This window comes from Schistocerca americana, chromosome 1 (assembly GCF_021461395.2).
Source record: "Schistocerca americana isolate TAMUIC-IGC-003095 chromosome 1, iqSchAmer2.1, whole genome shotgun sequence".
NCBI lineage: Eukaryota > Metazoa > Arthropoda > Insecta > Orthoptera > Acrididae > Schistocerca > Schistocerca americana.
Window position 1 is genome coordinate 676,748,238 of NC_060119.1, and position 20,679 is coordinate 676,768,916.

At 40.6% G+C, this 20,679-nt stretch overlaps 1 protein-coding gene across 2 annotated transcripts in view; it reads right to left on the reverse strand.

Moving 5' to 3' along the window:
• LOC124608747 (protein phosphatase 1 regulatory subunit 21) overlaps nt 1-20,679 on the reverse strand; it is a 201,304-nt gene that overhangs the window by 18,167 nt on the left and 162,458 nt on the right. For both annotated transcript variants that reach the window (XM_047140013.1, XM_047140012.1), the window contains exon 12: nt 7,476-7,661. In XM_047140013.1, coding sequence (XP_046995969.1) covers nt 7,476-7,661 — 186 coding nt within the window. The remainder of the gene's footprint in view (nt 1-7,475; nt 7,662-20,679) is intronic.

The window sequence follows — 20,679 nt, forward strand, 5'->3', positions numbered from 1 at the left end:
GTTGGTAAGTCACGTGGGTGCTTTCACACGTGGCTCTGCCTTTGATCGTGTACACCTTCCGGGTTACAGGACTGGAGTAGGTGGTGGTGGGAGGGTGCATGGGACAGGTTTTACATCGGGGGCGGTTACAAGTGTAGGAGCCAGAGGGTAGGGAAGAAGGTTTGGGGATTTCATAGGGATGAACTAAGAGGTTACGAAGGTTAGGTGGACGGCGGAAAGACACTCTTGGTGGAGTGGGGAGGATTTCATGAAGGATGAATCTCATTTCAGGGCAGGATTTGAGGAAGTCGTATCCCTGCTGGAGAGCCACATTCGGAGTCTGATCCAGTCCCGGAAAGTATTCTGTCACAAATGGGGCACTTTTGTGGTTCTTCTGTGGGAGTTTCTGGGTTTGAGAGGATGAGAAAGTGGCTCTGGTTATTTGCTTCTGTACCAGGTCGGGAGGGTAGTTGCGGGATGCGAAAGCTGTTGTCAGGTTGTTGGTGTAATGGTTCAGGGATTCCGGACTGCAGCAGATTCGTTTGCCACGAAGACCTAGGCTGTAGGGAAGGGACCGTTTGAAGTGGAATGGGTGGCAGCTGTCATAATGGAGGTACTGTTGCTTGTTGGTGGGTTTGATGTGGACGGATGTGTGAAGCTGGCCGTTGGACAGGTGGAGGTCAACGTCAAGGAAAGTGGCATGGGATTTGGAGTAGGACCAGGTGATCAAATCCCCAAACCTTCTTCCCTACCTTCTGGCTCCTACCCTTGTAACCGCCCCTGGTACAGAAGCAAATAACCAGAGCCACTTCCTCATCCCCTCAAACCCAGAACATCCCACAGAAGAACCCCAAAAGTGCCCCACTTGTGACAGGATACTTTCCGGGACTGGATCAGACTCTGAATGTGGCTCTCCAGCAGGGATAAGACTTCCTCAAATCCTGCCCTGAAATGAGATCCATTCTTCATGAAATCCTCCCCACTCCACCAAGAGCGTCTTTCCACTGTCCACCTAACCTTTGTAACCTCTTGGTTCATCCCTATGAAGTCCCCAAACCACCTTCCCTACCCTCTGGCTCCTACCCTTGTAACCGCCCCCCCCCCCCCCCTCCCAGTGTAAAACCTGTCCCATACACCCTCCCACCACCATCTACTCCAGTCCTGTAACCCGGAAGGTGTACACTATCAAAGGCAGAGCCACGTGTGAAAGCACCCACGTGATTTACCAACTGACCTGCCTACACTGTGACGCATTCTATGTGGGAATGACCAGCAACAAACTGTCCATTCGCATGAATGGACACAGGCAGACAGTGTTTGTTGGTAATGAGGATCACCCTGTGGCTGAACATGCCTTGGTGCACGGCCAGCACATCTTGGCACAGTGTTACACCGTCCGGGTTATCTGGATACTTCCCACTAACACCAACCTATCCGAACTCCGGAGATGGGAACTTGCTCTTCAATATATCCTCTCCTCCCGTTATCCACCAGGCATCAATCTCTGCTAATTTCAAGTTGCCGCCACTCATACCTCACCTGTCATTCAACAACCTCTTTGCCTCTGCACTTCCGCCTCAACTGACATCTCTGCCCAAACTCTTTGCCTTTTAATGCGTCTGCTTGTGTCTGTATATGTGTGGATGGATATATGTGTGTGTGCGCGCGCAAGTGTATACCCGTCCTTTTTTCCCCCTAAGGTAAGTCTTTCCGCTCCCGGGATTGGAATGACTCCTTATCCTCTCCTTTAAAACACACATCCTTTCGTCTTTCCCTCTCCTTCCTTCTTTCCTGACGAAGCAACCGTTCGTTGCGAAAGCTAGAATTTTGTGTGTATGTTTGTGTGTCTATCGACCTGCCAGTGCTTTTGTTTGGTAAGTCACATCATCTTCGTTTTTAGGTATAAATCATTTATTTAGTTGTTTGAAGCTATTTTTGACTCGGTCTGTGGGCTATCTATCCCAGAAGAGTGATACGTATTGTTACATTTTTTTATATTTTCCGAAAGTATGGCAAAATCATCAGCAAATAACACACAGTATATATTTTAACATTTTCACTTAAATGATGGATGACTTTCTATACTCTTAATTCATTCCAGATTCTTGTTATTGTCTCAAGTATAGAGCTGAAGAGAATATTGCCATCTTGCATTACACCTGTATTAATTTTGAGTAGTTTAGGTATTTCAGTCACAAGTTTTACTTTAGAAACTGGGTCTATTGGGATTTCAAAGTTGAAATTTGCTTATTTACATTTAACTTCACTGGCTCACTTAACCTCCTTCCGTGCACCCTTTTCACGAAACAGCTGGTATTTGTTGATGCCTGACTAAGTAATAATAACAGTCAAAACAGATGAATCAGTATGCCAGATCAATGGAAGACAAAATAAGTTGAAAGCCAACAATGTGTGGGGGGAAAAAATTAGAATGCGTTTTGTGTGGTAATAGGTCACATGAATCTTGTGAAGAAACTGGAAGTCAGTGAAGTGTCAATTCTTTATAATCCCTTTCCCGCAACAGTTATGTGCCTTGATTGAGTCAAAGTAATTTTGTCCCTTGCATCAAAACAACAAGGAAAAACATTTTCTTCAGAACCAGGTTAATCATGATCTGCTGTTCACAATTTGCCCGTTTTTTGATCATTTGAATTATGTTGCTTCTTCACTCGTTCACTATGGATACTAGATGGTTGATGAAGGACTGTGAGGTTTTCAAGGATGAATCTTATTCCTGAATGAGATTTTCACTCTGCAGCGGAGTGTGCGCTGATATGAAACTTCCTGGCAGATTAAAACTGTGTGCCCGACCGAGACTCGAACTCGGGACCTTTGTCTTTCGCGGGCATGTGCTCTACCATCTGAGCTACCGAAGCACGACTCACGCCCGGTACTCAGAGCTTTACTTCTGCCAGTATCTCGTCTCCTACCTTCCAAACTTTACAGAAGCTCTCCTGCGAACCTTGCAGAACTAGCACTCCCGAAAGAAAGGATACTGCGGAGACATGGCTTAGCCACAGCCTGGGGGATGTTTCCAGAATGAGATTTTCACTCTGCAGCGGAGTGTGCGCTGATTGGAAGGTAGGAGACGAGATACTGGCAGAAGTAAAGCTGTGAGTACCGGGCGTGAGTCGTGCTTCGGTAGCTCAGATGGTAGAGCACTTGCCCACGAAAGGCAAAGGTCCCCAGTTCGAGTCTCGGTCGGGCACACAGTTTCAATCTTATTCCTATTTACATGTTAAGTAAATCGCATAAATACGGCAAAGCTGTTTGCTGTCTGCAATGCTTTCAGTGGATACATGCATAGGATGGGGGTGTATGTTGGGAAAGGGGCAGAGGAGCCCAGTATTATGGCACTTTTGAATTTATTACTAGAAAACTACTATGGTACTTAGACAAAGGTTATACGATATACTTGGATTGCTATTATACATCCCTGGTGTACTTGATTTTTTATGAGAATGCAAGACAAAGGCAGTAAGCACTTGTGTGCCCAGCAGGAAAGATGTTCCTCGATGTATGGTTGTAAAGCTGAGAAGGAAACATCTACTCTGCCTCTGGTTTCCAATGTCCCACACAGATTCAGCAACAGAGGTAACTGTTTGGTAGTGACGAGGCCACTGACCACAGAAAAACTTCAATTTTATTATTCACAAAGTACAAGGGGATAAACCAAACGATTGCTTATTAATCTTTCAAGAGAAAGTAGTTCAAGCTGTGGAAAAATGGTTCTTTCAGTTGCTTCTGAGGAGCATCACAAAACATTTGCGTCGTATAAGGAGACACACAAAGTGGATGAAAGAAAAAATTGCACCCTCACCCAGTTTCTTGTACAGTTACGAGTCAGGGAATTCTTTTGCAGCATGATGAGGCAATGAATGTCAAGAGGTTAATTGTTCTCCAGTTCCTGGACTAAGCAGACTTACTGGGCAATATTTTGCTAGAAAGGACCTACTACTGGGGGAAGGGGGTACTCACACCCAATAGTGTGTTAAAATTTGTTCCGATGTCAGAAGGAAAAAATGTGCAGAAAAGAAACGTTCTGATAGTGTCCACACTGTAATGTTGACAGAATTTCAAAACATATCATACTCAGGAAAATTATGTTTAAGAATGGTGTGTGTAAGATGTATGTACAGACCATTATAATTAGATGACTAAGATGGGCAAAGACAGGTCAATGGCTGAGAACAGGCCATGACCTGGACTCTCACATCCATTATATATATTCCCATACATATCATTATTTGCAATTTTGAATACATTTAATGTCTTTCATAATGGCTGTAGTCACTGCAGTGGCTGTTCTTCTGGACATGCATGCATGTTCAAAGGAACTCTGCATTGTAATCAGAATAACACAGCCACTGCAATATCTTATTTCTCTGCAGACACCGGGCAAGCAACTTTCAAGTACAGCTTCTGACCTGTATAGGAATATACATAACGGATGTACAAGTCCAGGTCGTAGACACATGGTTGATGACGTATGGAAGTTTGGGTCTTGTAGTGAGTTGCGCACGGATAGCCAAATGGTAAGGCAACCACTTACAACAAGCGGAAAAATTAGGTTCAAGTCCCGGTCTGGCACAAATTTTCATTGTCGTCATGCCCTTCTACAGCTGATGGTTGTCATTATTCACAATTGTGAATAAATTTTATGTCTTATCTTTGACATGTTCCACAACGAATTGATGTTTGTTTATTAAAAGGCCTTGCCATCTATTCTAGTACAGACTAGGTACTTTGGGGAGAATGGTTCTCCACATTATAGCTAATGATGGCAATACTGATGATTGTACTGTCAAGTGTCATAGCGCAAGTTCTGATCTGAAGAGATTGCTGGGGCCTTGTGACGGCAGCCTGAGAAACCTGTGTTACTTCTTCACAGACAGTCTGCACTCTTCTCACCCATTCTGACTGGGGCCTCTCTCCACAGGAGCCACTCAGCCATGACAGCAGCCACTTGGTAAGGTGAGGGTTGCCCAGAGTCCTGGGCAGGGATGAAAAGAAGTTAAGAAATATAAAAAATAATGTTAAAGTCATGAGACTTCGGCAAGATAAGACCTAGGTTAATGGTTCAAATGGCTCTGAGCACTATGGGACGTAACATCTGATGTCATCAGTCCCCTAGAACTTAGAACTACTTAAAGCTAACTAACCTAAGGACATCACACACATCCATGCCCGAGGCAGGATTCGAACCTGTGGCCATAGCAGTCGCGCGGTTCCAGACTGAAGCGCCTAGAACCGCTCGGCCACCGCGGCCAGCCTAAGACCTTGGTGAAAGCCAGGTTTTCATCAGGAAAGTGGGAAAAAAATAGAGTGAGCAAAGGAATAGAATATAAGGTGGTGAGAATTGAAGTACAGAAAAGAAGGAATACTACAAGGACTTGGGAATATATATTCACCATGCACATACCCAAAAAAGAATCTTGAGTCACTTGGAGGGCTGACGTGATTTAACCTAACATTGGGCTTAGGAATGTCGTGTTTTCACTTTCCTGCATATCTTCTTAATTAATAACTTCAGGTGAAATGTTGTGCATAGATTAAAGCTCATGTACAATCCAGACCTTATGGGAAATTAATATTCTGATCCTACCCTGCTTGACAGAAAGTACCACTGACCTTAGAAACCCAGCAGTTTCTATTCACATTTTGTTTAGGCACAATGTATTGCTGAACTTCAGCATCCAAATACAGGTTAGTGGAGCTGGAAGAGGGGATGAACTTGCCAATGCCAGTGATTATGTGCCTGATAAATTTTTGCTTGGCAAACTAAGCTGCTATAGCTTTGATGCCATTTCTCTTACTTGGATGAAGTCTTTACTTCATAACGGAAAGCAGATCTTGTTGACAGATTGTGTCCAGGCTAAAACTAACCTAAAAATGAGGGAACATAACGTTTAGGGTATGAAGGATGGGTGCTGTGTCCCTTGTTCTTCACCTACACAAACAACCTTTTATGAATTTATAGGAGAGATCATAAACTGAAATGTTCAGTGATGACAGGCATACTAATCAAGAAAGAAACCTCACCATTAGTGGCCAAAGAAATTCTTTGCCAAAAGATACGAAAAGTCCGAGATAAAGACATACTGGGAGGTGGAGAGATGAAATCAGAAAACATGGAATGTTGATGCATTTAACTCATCATCATCATCATGTGTGTAAGAGTGTAGAGGGAGGCCTTTATTTAGCAGTGGATGCCAGATGGCTGACCTTTATGAATTAGGCTCAGTGTACTTTTCGATTTTTGTCTTTTGGTGTGCAGTATATTACCCTAGTACCTTCTTAAATGCTTTCCTCTCTCTATTTGTGCATTACAATCATCCAACAGTAACAACATTTAATTTTGGAGTGCTGGATATTTATTTTTCCAGCAGATGCTACAATGCTTGTGTTTAATTTGGAATCCTGTGATTGTCTTCATTTACTTGTAACAAAATCTTTTTGATGTAGATCTGATACCTGTTGCCAAATGGACACTCCTGTGATAAAAGTCATGGGATACCTCTTAATATCTTGTCAGACCACCTCTTGGGCAACACAGTGCAGCAACTCGACAAGGTATGGACTCGAGAAGTTGTTTGAAGTCACCTACATAAATACTGAGCCATGCTACCTCTGTAGCCATCCATAATTGTGAAAGTGTTGCCTGTGCAGGATTTTGTGCATGACTGACCTCTTGATTATGTTCCATAAATGTTTAATGGGATTCATGTTGAGCAATTTGGATGGCCAAAACATTTGCTCAAATTGTCCAGAATATTCTTCAAAACAGTTGCAACTGTAGCCCTGTGAAATGGCACATTGTCATCCACAAAAATTCCATTGTTGTTTGGGAACATGAAGACCGTGAATGGTCTCCAAGCAGCCAAACATAACCCCTTTCCATCAATGATCTGTTCAGTTGGATGAGAGGACCCAGTCCATTCCACGTAAACACTGTCCACATCATTATGAAACAACCAACAACTTGTACAGTGCCCTGCTGACAACCTAGGTCTATGGCTTCATGGAGTCTCATCACCCCCTTGCCTTCTTCTCCTTTGTAACCCTAGGTAGGCACATATACAGGATGCTTCCATTTGCAGCCCTCATGGGCATCCAGGATGACAGTGCTAGCCCCCAACTGGCAGCAACAACAGTTCAAAAATTTTGAAAGGTGGGTGCTTATATGATTCTTCCGTAGTCATTGTACTCACCAGATATTTCACCAGAGAACTTTCAGTTTAAAGTGTCTTGTCTACCTTTTAGCCGTTGTAAACATTCACTAATTAAGCAACTGTCATTATCATTTAGAAGGAACTTCTCCAGTCCCAAAAGGTAAATTTATATGAAAGCCACAATTGAAATAGCGTATACCAAGGAAAATTTACTGTAAACCAAGGTCAACTCTTCTAATTAGATACTTACAATGATGATAAAAACTTATATAATTCTCACAGCCCCCCCAAATATATTATATGGTTTAGTTTCAACAAACCTACCTTAGAATGTTTCAGCTGAAGAAGTTGAAATTCCAGTTTCCAGTGCTCTCTGTCCTGTTCCAATTGTGTAGCTCGCTGAGTGACTGAAGCCAGTTGCTCTTTTAAGGACTCTCCACTTTCTATGCTTGAACGGGATTGCTCTCTTTCTAAAAGTGCTTCTTCATAAGGGACTGTGGGAATGTCATCCTAAAAGTAATTTGTTTTTGTATATATTAGTCAGTTCCTCTTCATTTAAAACACACACACACACACACACACACACACACACACACACACACACACACTGGAAGACAAAATCCAGAAATAAGTTGAAGTGGAAGGCAAATCAGAAACATTAATCTTTCCTTTCATACAAAATCAGAAGCTAAGTGAACATAAATAATGCCAAAATATTTCGTGTAGTGTCAATTTCATAACACATGCAAATTCACAAGGTCATCAAAGTAAAACATTTAATCAGAGAAACTGCAAGAGCCAGAAACAGTGAACAATGATGGTTCCAAAGTAAAGTTAACAAATCCCACATCTGGAATGTATTTCAATGTGAAAGTAGTTAAATGAGAAACACACATGTACTCATCTAGAACACTTCTACTCAGCTAGTGTGAAAGATCAAAGTCAGTCTGGAAGACCCTCAACATCTATATATTGGAAGACAACTTGAATCTTTGAACAGAGCCATTCAAAGTCAACAAGACAAAGCTTTCTTTTTGACCTTGAAAGCCCATTACATGCAACAGCTGTTCAATGAGGACAGCAACAGGAGAATGGAATTTTGCAAAGATTACGCTTGGTTGGGGAAATGATTATCCTAATTTGTATGACAATATACTGTGGTTTGATGAAGTGTATCTCATGTTGGAGTTCTGTGTATCATAAGAATTGTCATTATTGGTCAAATTTAGACACAAATGTAATGGTTGAAAGAATGCAACCAAGACCAAACAACCATCTGGTATGAAATGACATCAGTAAGATTTATTGGCCCATACATGCTACCCAACATCATGAATGACGCACGATATTTTGAGTGTTTCAAAACATACAAATGTCCTGCGATTCAAGGGGGAGAAAATGGAAGGGAAATGTAAGATGGAGCTCTGTCCCACAACACAATTCCAGTGACAATGGCTTGATGACAGTATCCTGGCAGATGAATTCACCACTAGGAATCGACAGAGTGGCCTGCATGCAGCCCTGTTCTAACCCCACATGATCCTTCCTCTCCTTCCTCTGGAGCTGGGCTAAGGAACAAGAGTACGAGTTAAAACCAAATGTTATCATCAGTCTTCAACCAAATTTCCATGAGGTACTTGCATATGTCCCAGTTGAGATGCTAAGAAAAGCTGTGGATTCTGTTCCTAAAAGATTCAATAATTGTATGGAAAGCGCAGGTGCATATGTTGAAATGTAATTTAATAACCAAATTGTACACCATAATAATGTATTCAATGTAAATAAAACTATGATAAGTTGTATACTTTTGGAAATATTAACTGTTAAAAATAGGAAAATTTAACAAGAATTTTACCACTAGATGGCACTAATGTAAGTAACAAAAGTTATTGCTTTGGCAGAAAAATAAAAAGTTGAAAATTAATTCCAGTGATAAAAGCCTGCTTGTAAAAGTATGCTATAATATTCGCCTTTTAATAGTCACACTGTGTTTCAAACATTGTCATCCTAAGTTCGCCGTGTGGGCAGCTTTTGACATACAGCAGTCTCATCCACACACCTTCCCGGAATAGTGCAGTCGTGGGGGAAGCCGGACACTGCACAGAACTGGTTGTGCTCCAAGAGTGCGAGCGTGCTCTGGGACACAAATCTTGGCCAGGTCTAAACTAAGAGAAACAACTAGTTTCTTCATAAGCTTGTGACTATTCAATAACTAAAGCACAATGCATTCACATCTAACTAATAACAATCAGTGTGTAACATTGACAAACATAAAAGACACCATTGTTATGGTGGAAGACAAGTAAAGATGATAATTTTTTGTGTGTGTGGTGTGAGAAGTTGCAAACTTTGGTACAATATTCCTGATGGAACATTTGGCCAGAGATTTTTTTGTCATTGTAGGTATCAAAAAGCAAATTGCCTTTGAAAAACTGTAAATTATAAGGAGAGGGTATGGCTAGCTAGGACATACCTCCATAACCCAAAATTCTGGGATCTGTCCCTCGTTTCTATGTTGTGAGGGATCCACTTGCTCCTCCATGAGGAAGGAACTAATAGTTGTGAAAAATAGGATACTTTTTCTACTTTTAAGCGTGTGTATCAGCCACAATGGCCACACATTCTGTCTCCTCGTAATTTTAAACTTGAGTCGAATTGGAGAATTTTTTGAAACATGTAACAGCATTCTTCACTAAGCTGGTTCAGACTTAATTTTATCATTTCTGTTATGGATTCCTGTATTTTTTTGTGTGCGGGGTGAGAAGTTGCAAACTTTGGTACATTTCCTAAAGGAATATCTGGACAGAGATTTTTTTTTGTCAATTTCGGTGTTATTTTCTGGTGACTTATTTTTCGAGTCCTGTATATTATTTATTTCTCTTATTTTTGTATTATAATGAAATGAAAATACACCTATCATTACATTATATTTTATGATATCACACATCACATTTGTTTAAATTATTGAGAAAACAAAAGATTATGTTAAACCTATTAAAACTAATCAAGTGTAGAAAGAATAATCAAACATGTTATGTTCAGCTGCATGTTGTGGCACAGGATAGTCCACTTTGCTTCTGGTCGCAGTTTGATAGTGGATACATCTCACTTACCTCGCTTACATTGGTTTCACAAGATGTCAGTACACTGCAATGCAAATTCTACGATCAACATCTGCATAGCTACTCCACAAGCCACAGATGGTGCATGGCGGAGTGTACTCTACACCACTATTAATCATTTCCTTTCCTGTTCCACTCACAAATAGAGGGAGGGAAAAACAACTGTCTATATGCCTCCATGTGAGCCCTAATTTCTCTAATATTATCTTCATGTTCCTTATGCGCTATGTTTGTTGGCAGCAGTAGAATCATTCATTGTTCACCTTCAAATGCCTAAAAATAAAACTAAACTCCATCTGAACAGGCATCGGAAGGCCCAATGGTGCCAACCTACTGCCGTGTTATCCTCTCATCCAAAGGCGTCACTGGATGCGGATATGTCGGGGCATATGGTCAGCACACCACTCTTCACTCGTCCTCAGCTTTCATGACTGGGGTTGCTACTTCTCAGTCAAGTAGCTCCTCAACTGGCTTCACAAGGGCTGAGTGCACCCCCTTGCCAACACTGGTTGGCAGACTTGAAAGACCACCCATCCAAGTACTAGCCAAGCCCGACAGCACTTAACTTTGGTGATATGATGGAAACTGGTGTTACCACTGTATCAATAGTGTTTCTCGAAAAGAACGTCACCTTCCCTCCAGGAATTCCCGTTTGAGTTCCTGAAGCATCTCCGTAACGCATATGTGTTGTTCGAACCTACCAGTAACAAATCTAGCTGCCAGCCTCTCAATTGCTTCAATGTCTTCCTGCAATCCGATCTGGTATGGATCCCAGACACTCTAGCAATACGCAAGAATAGGTCGCACCAGTACCCTATATGGGGTCTCCTTCACATGCGAATCACATTTTTCTAAAATTCTCCCAATGAATCAAAGCTGACCATTCGCCTTCCCTACCACAGTTCTCACATGCTCCGAGTTGTTTCACATGAGTGATGCTTTCTAAAACCATGTTGATTCGTGGACATAAGCTTCTCAGTATCAAGGAAGTTTATTATATCGAACTAAGAATTTTTTCTAGGATTCTGCAGCAAACTGAAGTTAGGGATATTGGTCTGTAATTCTGTGGGTGTGTTCTTTTACCCTTCTTTATATACTGGAGTCAACTGCACTTTTTTCCAGTCACTTGGGACTGTGCTGGGCGAGAGATTCACAATAAATGCAAGCTAGCTAGGGGGCCAATGTCGTAGAGTACTCTTTGCAAAACTGAATTGGGATTCCATCTGGACCATTGCCAGAGAATACTCTGTAAAACTGAACTGGGATTCCATCTGGACCTGGTGATTTATTTGCTTTCAGTTGTTTGTCTATACCACAGATGCTTATGCTTATTACTATGTCATCCATACGGAAGTATGTCTGATGATGGTCAGATGACAGTATGTTTGTACAATTCTCTTGTGTGAATGATTTTTTGAGCATGAAATTTTAAACTTCGGCTTTCGTTTTGCTAACTTCAACCAGCACACCAGACTGGTCACCAAGCGATCGAATGGAAGCCTTAGACCCACTTAGCGATTTTACACAGGGCCAGAATTTTCTTGGGTTCTCCGACAGATCTTTTGCGAAGGTGTGACTGTGGTGGTAGTTGTATGCTTCATGCACAGATCTTCCCACAGATGCACAAATATCTACTAACGTTCACTTGTCATTTGTGCATTCTCTTTTGAACTGAGGATGCAACAGCCTCTGCTTCCTCAGCATCTACCGAATTTTGTTTTTAAACCATGGTGGGTGTTTTCCATCCTTTACCCACTTATGAGGCACATAAGTCTCCAGACTACGAGTTACAATTTGCCTGACCTTTGCCCATAATCCCTTTAGACCCAACTTACTGGAACTAAGTGTTGTCAATTCACTCTCTAAGTGATTTACTTACAACTGCTTATTTTCTCTATCTAGCAGAAACAATCTCATAGCCTTCTTGACAGTTTTATTAACTTTCATAACCACAAGTTGTCATAATGACATCGTGATCACTAATCCCCATTTCTATACTGTTCTACACTGACACTGTCGATAAGGTCCAACCTATCTGTACCTATAAGATTTAAGATATTTCCATTGCGTATGAGCTGCCAAGCTAGCTGCTCAAGATAGTTTTCAGAAAACACATTCAAAAATATTTTGCATGACTGTCTGTCTGTCTGTCTGTACCCCCCTGCACTGAATCCATAGATATTCCAGTCTGTAATCGGTAGATTAGTCACCTCCAACTAGTATTGTACGATTTGGGTATTTCTGTGCTACTGGCCATAGACTTTCAAAGAAAGTGGCCAGCAAAAGCATCCAACAATTAATTTGGTTTCACCTAGACCTGTTATACACAACCAGGTAACTTCACTGTCACACTCAACTTTGGCCCCAATAGAGAGAATGTTTTTGTCAACTTCAATGAACACTCCCCCTCCTATGGACTCAACTCTATCTTTCCGATATATATTCCACGACTCACTAAATATCTCAGAGCTTTCTATTCTGGTTTCAGCCAGCTGTTGGTCCCGAGAATAACTTAAGCTCAAGAATTCCTGGAAGACAATAAATTCAGGAACTTAATTACAAATACTTCAACAGTTTACTGATAAAATTTTGACAGAAGGAGTGTCTTTACTATGAAAGCCATCTAACTTTCCTTACTGCTTATTGGCTAGTGAGTGTTCATCAGAGCACCTCAAACTACTGTCTAGCCTAAAAAAGCCCTCATGTGCACTCCACAAGTACTCTGCTACACAAGTAGCTGCTTCCTCTGTGTAGTGCACCCCTGACTCATCGAGGGGAGTCCTACAACTCCCCACATGATAACGCAGGTCTAGAGATCTGCAACCAAGACTGTCACAGAGTCGATGAAGCCTTTGGTTCAGACCCTCCACTTAGCTCCAAAACAAAGGACCCGGATCAACTCTGGGGACAGTGCTGCAAATTGTGAGCTCTGCTTGCCCCCTGCATGCGAGGCCAGCAGTCATCACCACCTCCGTCACCCACCTGTATGAACTGAGGATGGCCTCAGAACCCATATGACAGGTGTTGATGGTGCCAACTGCTCAGATCCTGCTGAAGGAGCAGCCACCTGTCCACTCTTCACAGTGAATGGGTACTCAGATGAGGTTTAATCATGGCTGCTTTCCTTCTGATTTGTATCATCTACAGCTAAGAAATTCAGTCACTTGTGATTGCAACAATTTAGGTGATGGAGATATTAATCATTTAATTTTTGCTTGTCCGAAGTTCCAGCAGTGTGGAGAACAATTCCTCGCAGAATTAAGAAAGCTAAGAATATCATTCCCTAAAAGCATTGCTAGTCTTTTTACTACAGAATGATAAGGCACTTCTTAGGTGTCCGATAAGATTGGGCTTTAGTTAGTAGTTTTAAAATTTGACTGTGGACCTACAGAGAAGGTGCAATCACAATTGTAATGAGTGATTAACAAAATTGTTTGCATCTCAAAGAGTTATGACTACGAGAATCTGTCTGTAACCATTTTTTGTAAAGAAAAAAAAATATTTTTTACTTCCATATTCAGAAATTAAGAAGCTTTTCTTATATTCTCTAACAGTGAAGGAATATTATTTTGTAATTTTTAAGTAATTTGTACATGTATTTGTTTTTATAAATCAGTTTGTTTTGTAATGTTTGATGGCTGATTAGTGCTGAAGGCATAAGTGTGTCATTGTTGGCTTAAAGCCAAGTAAATAAAGGAAAAGATTTTTGATGCCCGGTAACCAAAACCTAATTACTTTATTCCAATACTGGTGCTGAACAAAGTTTCACTGTCACTATCTGTCTGTGAAGGAAATGACGAGGAGACCAAAATCCAGGGGTAAATTCCAAATATATCTACAGTCTCTCACAGATAGAGCACACCCAAATATTGCCTAAAATCATATTGAACTGGAGCAACTAAATTGCAACTTCAGTCCAAGTTCCTTCTAGCTCTTAAGTATGACATCTTCACCAAAATCCATCCCACTGCGTATCACTGTAAGCAGTACAGATTTCATTGAACCCTCTGCCAGGCACTTTATTGTGAATAGCAGAGTAATCACGTAGATGTAGATGTAGAGTGAGTGTGCAGGAGCTTACACCAGTTCATTACTACCAGCAACACATCATCATAACATGCCTGTGCTTAATATTCAAAGGATTCTACCATAATCTAAGAGAGAAATTAAAAATTAAAATAACTTTTCCTCACTTCGTCGGTGTATGCTTCAGTATATTAGTGTTAATATTGTTAAGGTCTCAGAATGTTTAACAGAATATACTACGCAAAATACATGATCTTAAGAAAAAAAGTAAGTGGCATTAAATAATGAAAACATAAAGCTAAAAATCGGTCTGTATATGAAAATGTATGTCAAAATTAAAGTCACAAGTCTCAATTTCATCAGAGGAATATTTTGGTCAAAATCTGAGCTTTCACGAAAAACTGATGGTGTTAAATGTTAGACGCAGAAAGTTGAAAATTTCTATCTAACCTCAGTTACATACAATAATATGTGACACCAATAAGTTACCTCTATTAGTTTTCAAGTTATTTACTAAAAACCGAATTTGGAATGAAAACGTCCTTATTCATAGTAAATTAAGTATCATTTGTATTTATAACAGAAAATTCTTATTACAGCACTTGATTACATTAATGTAATAACACAGCTGCACCAAGTTTCAAGACTGTTTTGTAAATAACTAAGCTTACAAGGAATCTCAAAATGGCAGTTTTCAGGTCATGTCGTTCTATCGGTTCCAATTTAAATATTCTAGCCAGCAAAGTTTAAATGCAGTCGAGCTAAAACTTTTTGAGTAACTAAAGTACACTTTATATAACAATAAAATATTTTATATAAAATTTTTATAAAAAGATTAAGAAGAATGTAAATTGTTAAATGACAGAGCTATTAATTAATGTGTGTCTGAGAAAGGGGACATTTAAATACCACTATCTGTGCCTAGGGCAACTGACAGCAGATATTCTTTGGGGGTCCTCTGCACCATAATTACAGCCAGAGAGGCAGTTGGAGGGAGACACTTTGTACCAATCTGTCCGCATCAGTCAAACACCTGTGTGCACTGTGTCTTGGATTATGTCAGAGCTAGGCAGACTTGAATGCATTTTCCGTAAAAGTAGGAAGTGAATTCACAAGGACTGTACGCTGTCCTGGATCACTTAGCTTTCACGGAAGTAATTGTTCGTGTGTAGCCTTGCAATATTGACCAAACCATGTGGCAAGTGGCCAGATCATTTGCCACTTTTAATACATGCAATAAACTTTCAGTCATTAGAAGTAAGGGTGATAGACCATTTTACTTGGAACTTCCCGTAGAGGTTGCCTCTGAACTACTGTTCCCAGTTGGTATATTAGATAGGATACTAATACTTATCTGTTGTGCATGTGAACTATTACTAAATATATCAAACAGTTAAAACTCCAAACTTTTATTTATAGTCATAGTTCCTGATCTTGATGAGTAAATAACAAGTAGGAACATTTTCTTTCAGTTAGTGCAAAGAGTAATGTGGACTTGCTGACTGGAAATTATGGTTAGTATGCTCTCCATCGGTTTCGGGCTAATGGCAAAAATAGTTTTCAGGCTCCTGTAAATGGCAAAGGTAGGTGCAAAGCATGCACAGACAATTTAAGTGTTTTTTCATAATGGCATAACGAAGTAACGATCATTTAGAATATTTACCCACTGCCCCACACCATCTTTTCCCATCACTATTTTGGCTGCTCACCCAACTCAAGCTCCAAATTGTCCTGGTTCTGTCTTTCTGCCAATTCTACTTCTAACTCCTCATCATACAGGTCATAACTGTGTAAAACAGAAATGCAAGATCTGTCCATGAACTCATCTACCACACTTCGCTCCAACCATGTTAAAAGCACAGCTTACAGCATCACAGACAGGGCCAACTTGATTCTACTGTGAATTATGCCCACACAACATGTTGGCCAGAAGCACTATTTGCCCACCAGGATGGTTACTGCAAAATTATGGGAAATGTCAAGGTTGATCACCCTGTCGCAGGTAGCATATATCGAGTTTATCCCTAGTTAAACTTTACAAGTCTCATATATCTTATTTTCATCAGTACTGTATTTCTTCCTTCCTTTCTTCCTCCTCACTTACTTACTTCAGTTCTTGCCATCTTGTATTTTACTCTCCTTACTCTTTTTATTCTTCATTTAAGGTTTACTTTTTCCTCCTCATATCAACTTACTATTCTACAATGGCTCTCCAGTCTCAACAGCCTCCCTCCTTGTCAAAAATTTTAATCAGAAGTAGTTTATTAATGTCTTCAAACTTTCTTCCCTAATTCTTATGTCATTCTGAATTATGAGGAACTTATCCCTTTCTTTTACATTTTTTAATATTTGCTTTCAATGTCATTTCCTTTTGTCCTCCTCATCATCATCTTCAGACAAAGTAAGTCTGAAAGTTTGAGACTTTTTTCTGGTCTTTGTATCACATCTCACTATTTTACATTTCTGCCCCAGGAATTTTAGATCTTTATTCTTTTTATGATTTTATTTTACCATTACAATGTAATAAAGAGAATAAAATTGTCAGATGCAGAGACTCTTCTGCTAACCACCTACTGAAGAAGAGCCATTATTGTGATCTATAAAAATGGGAGGAACAATGATGGAAGTATAGGTTTTGTTTCACTCATATAAACAGTAAAACTCACTGCAAAGCTTAGTCATCTCACCAAGTTAAGTGGTAGATCTTAATCAAGCAGGTGGAACCAGGCAGTAGAAAGCTTCAAAAGTTCAACAGCAAATTGCCTAAAAAATACAAGCCCGAACCAAAGTAAATTTACACCTGTAATTCAAGCATCATAAATGTTTGATTTCTAAGGTGCCTTGTTGTTGTGGTCTTCAATCCAGAGACTGGTTTGATGCAGCTCTCCATGCTACTCTATCCTGCGCAAGCTTCTTCATTTCCCAGTACCTACTGCAACCTACATCCTTCTGAATCTGTTTAGTGTATTAATCTCTTGGTCTCCCTCTATGATTTTTACACTCCACGCTGCCCTCCAATCCTAAATTGGTGATCCCTTGATGCCTCAGAATATGCCCTACCAACCGATCCCTTCTTCTAGTCAAGTTGTGCCACAAATTTCTCTTCTCTCCAATTCTATTCAATACCTCCTCATTAGTTATATGATCTACCCATCTAATCTTCAGCATTCTTCTGTAGCACCACATTTCGAAAACTTCTATTCTCTTCTTGTCTAAACTATTTATCGTCCATGTTTCACTTCCATACATGGCTACACTCCATACGAATACTTTCAGAAACGACTTCCTGACACTTAAATCAATACTTGATGTTAACAAAATTCTCTTCTTCAGAAACGCTTTCCTTGCCATTGCCAGTCTACATTTTATATCCTCTGTACTTCGACCAACACCAGTTATTTTGCTCCCCAAATAGCAAAACACATTTACTGCTTTAAGTGTCTCATTTCCTAATATAATCCCCACAGCATCACCTGATTTAATTCGACTACATGCAGTAAGTACTGGGAGATGAAGGAGCTTGCACAGGATAGGGTAGCATGGAGAGCTGCATCAAACCAGTCTCAGGACTGAAGACCATAACAACAAAAACATTCCATTATTCTCGTTTTGCTTTTGTTGATGTTCATCTTATATCCTCCTTTCAAGACACTGTTCATTCCGTTCAAGTGCTCTTCCAGGTCCTTTGCTGTCTCCGACAGAATTACAATGTCATCGGTGAACCTCAAAGTTTTTATTTCTTCTCCATGGATTTTAATTGCTACACCAAATTTTTCATTTGTTTCCCTTACTGCTTGCTCAATATACAGATTGAATAACATCGAGGATAGGCTACAACTCTGTCTCACTCCCTTCCCAACCACTGCTTCCCTTTCATGCCCCTCGACTCTCGTAACTGCCATCTGGTTTCTGTACAAATTGTAAATAGCCTTTCACTCCCTGTACTTTACCCCTGCCACCCTCAGAATTTGAAAGCGAGTATTCTAGTTAACATTGTCAAAAGCTTTCTCTAAGTTTACAAATGCTAGAAACGTAGGTTTGCCTTTCCTTAATCTATTTTCTAAGATTAGTCGCAGGGTCAGTATTGCCTCACGCGTTCCAACATTTCTACGGAATCCAAACTGATCTCCGAGGTCAGCTTCTACCAGTTTTTCTATTCTCCTGTAAAGAATTAGTCTTTGTATTTTGCAGCCGGGGCTTATTAAACTGATAGTTCGGTAATTTTCACATCTGTCAATACCTGCTTTCTTTGGGATTGGAATTATTATATTCTTCTTGAAGTTTGAGGGTATTTCGTCTGTCTCATACATCTTGCTCACCAGATGGTAGAGTTTTACCAGGACTGGCTCTCCCAAGGCTGTCAGTAGTTCTAATGGAATGTTGTCTGCTCCCGGGGCCTTGTTTCGACTCAGGTCTTTCAGTGCTCTGTCAAACTCTTCACGCAGTATCATATCTCCCATTTCATCTTCATCTACATTCTCTTCCATTTCTATAATATTGTCCTCAGTATATCGCCCTTGTATAGACCCTCTATATACTCCTTCCACCTTTCTGCTTTCCCTTCTTTGCTTAGAGCTGGGTTTCCATCTGAGCTCTTTATATTCATGCAAGTGGTTCTCTTTTCTCCAAAGGTCTCTTTAATTTTCCTGTAGGCAGTATCTATCTTAACCCTAGTGATATGTGCCTCTAATCCTTACATTTGTCCTCTAGCCATCCCTGCTTAGCCATTTTGCACTTCCTGTAGATCTCATTTTTGAGACGTTTGTATTCCTTTTTGCCTGCTTTATTTACTGCATTTTTATATTTTCTCCTTTCATCAATTAAATTCAATATCTCTTCTGTTACCCAAGGATATCTACTAGCCCTCATCTTTTTACCTACTTGATTCTCTGCTGCCTGCACTATTTCATCCCTCAAAGCTACCCATTCTTCTTCTACTGCATTTCTTTTACCCTGTTCCTGTCAATCGTCCCCTAATGCTCTCTCTGAAATACTCAACAACCTCTGGTCCTTCAGTTTATCCAGGTCCCATCTCCTTAAATTCCCACCTTTTTGCAGTTTCTTCAGCTTCAATCTCCAGGTAATAACCAATAGATTGTGGTCAGAGTCCACATCTACGCCTGGAAATGCCTTACAATTTAAAACCTGGTTCCTAAATCTCTGCCTTAGCATTATATAATCTATCTGAAACCTTCCAGTGTCTCCAGGCCTCTTCCACATACACAACCTTCTTTCATGATTCTTAAACCAAGTGTTAGCTATGATTAAGTTATGCTAGTTTTACTACTGTGGTAGGCATGGGCTTCGTCTCTGTGTTGGCCACAATAATGCTTTCACTATGCTGTTCGTAGTCGCTTACCCGCGCTCCCATTTTTTTTTTATTAATTAATAAACTCACTCCTGCATTACCCCAATTTGATTTTGTATTTATAACCCTGTATTCACCTGACCAGAAGTCTTGTTCCTCCTGCCACCGAACTTCACTAATTCCGACTACATCTAACTTTAACCTATCTATTTCCCTTTTTACATTTTCTAACCTACCTGCCCGATTAAGGGATTTGACATTCCACGCTCCAACCCGTAGAACGCAAGTTTTCTTTCTCCTGATAACAACGTCGTCCTGAGTAGTCCCCGCCCAGAGATCCAGATGGGGGACTATTTTACTTCCGGAGGAGACCATCATCATTTAACGATACAGTAAAGCTGCATGCCCTCGGGAAAAACTATGGCTCTAGTTTCCCCTTGCTTTCAGCCATTCGCAGTACCAGCACAGCAAGGCATTTCGGTTAGTGTTACAAGGCCAGATCAGTCAATCATCCAGACTGTTGCCCCTGCAACTACTGTAAAGGCTGCTGCCCCTCTTCAGGAACCACACGTTTGACTGGCCTCTCAACAGGGTGCCTTAACATGATGGAAATATGCTTGCCATGACAAAACTAGGGTGGATGCTGTGGAGTAGTCATTGTCTTCAGAAAGAAAGATACAGGAACTGCAATAAATTGGGGGAAAAAAACTGATTCAGTATCCAGGCTTCATTCAGTTATTTTATTGATCCTAATAACAGAAGCTATGATATAATGAAAAGGTTAGTTGCTACTCACCATATAGCAGAGATGTTGAGTCACAGATAGGCACAACAAACTGTCAGAAAATGAGCTTTTGGCCAACAAGGCCTTCCTTGGAAATAGACCAAAAACACTGGAGACACAATTGGGTGGTAGGGGTAAGGAGGAGGCTGGGGTAGGGAAGGGGAGAGATAGCAGGTTAGGGGTGATTGACGGTGAAGTGCTTCTTGCGGGAGCACGCAGAGACGAGGTGGAGAGATTGTGAGGCAGCTAGGTGCAGTGAGGAGGTTAGACAGTGGACCTCAACCTTGA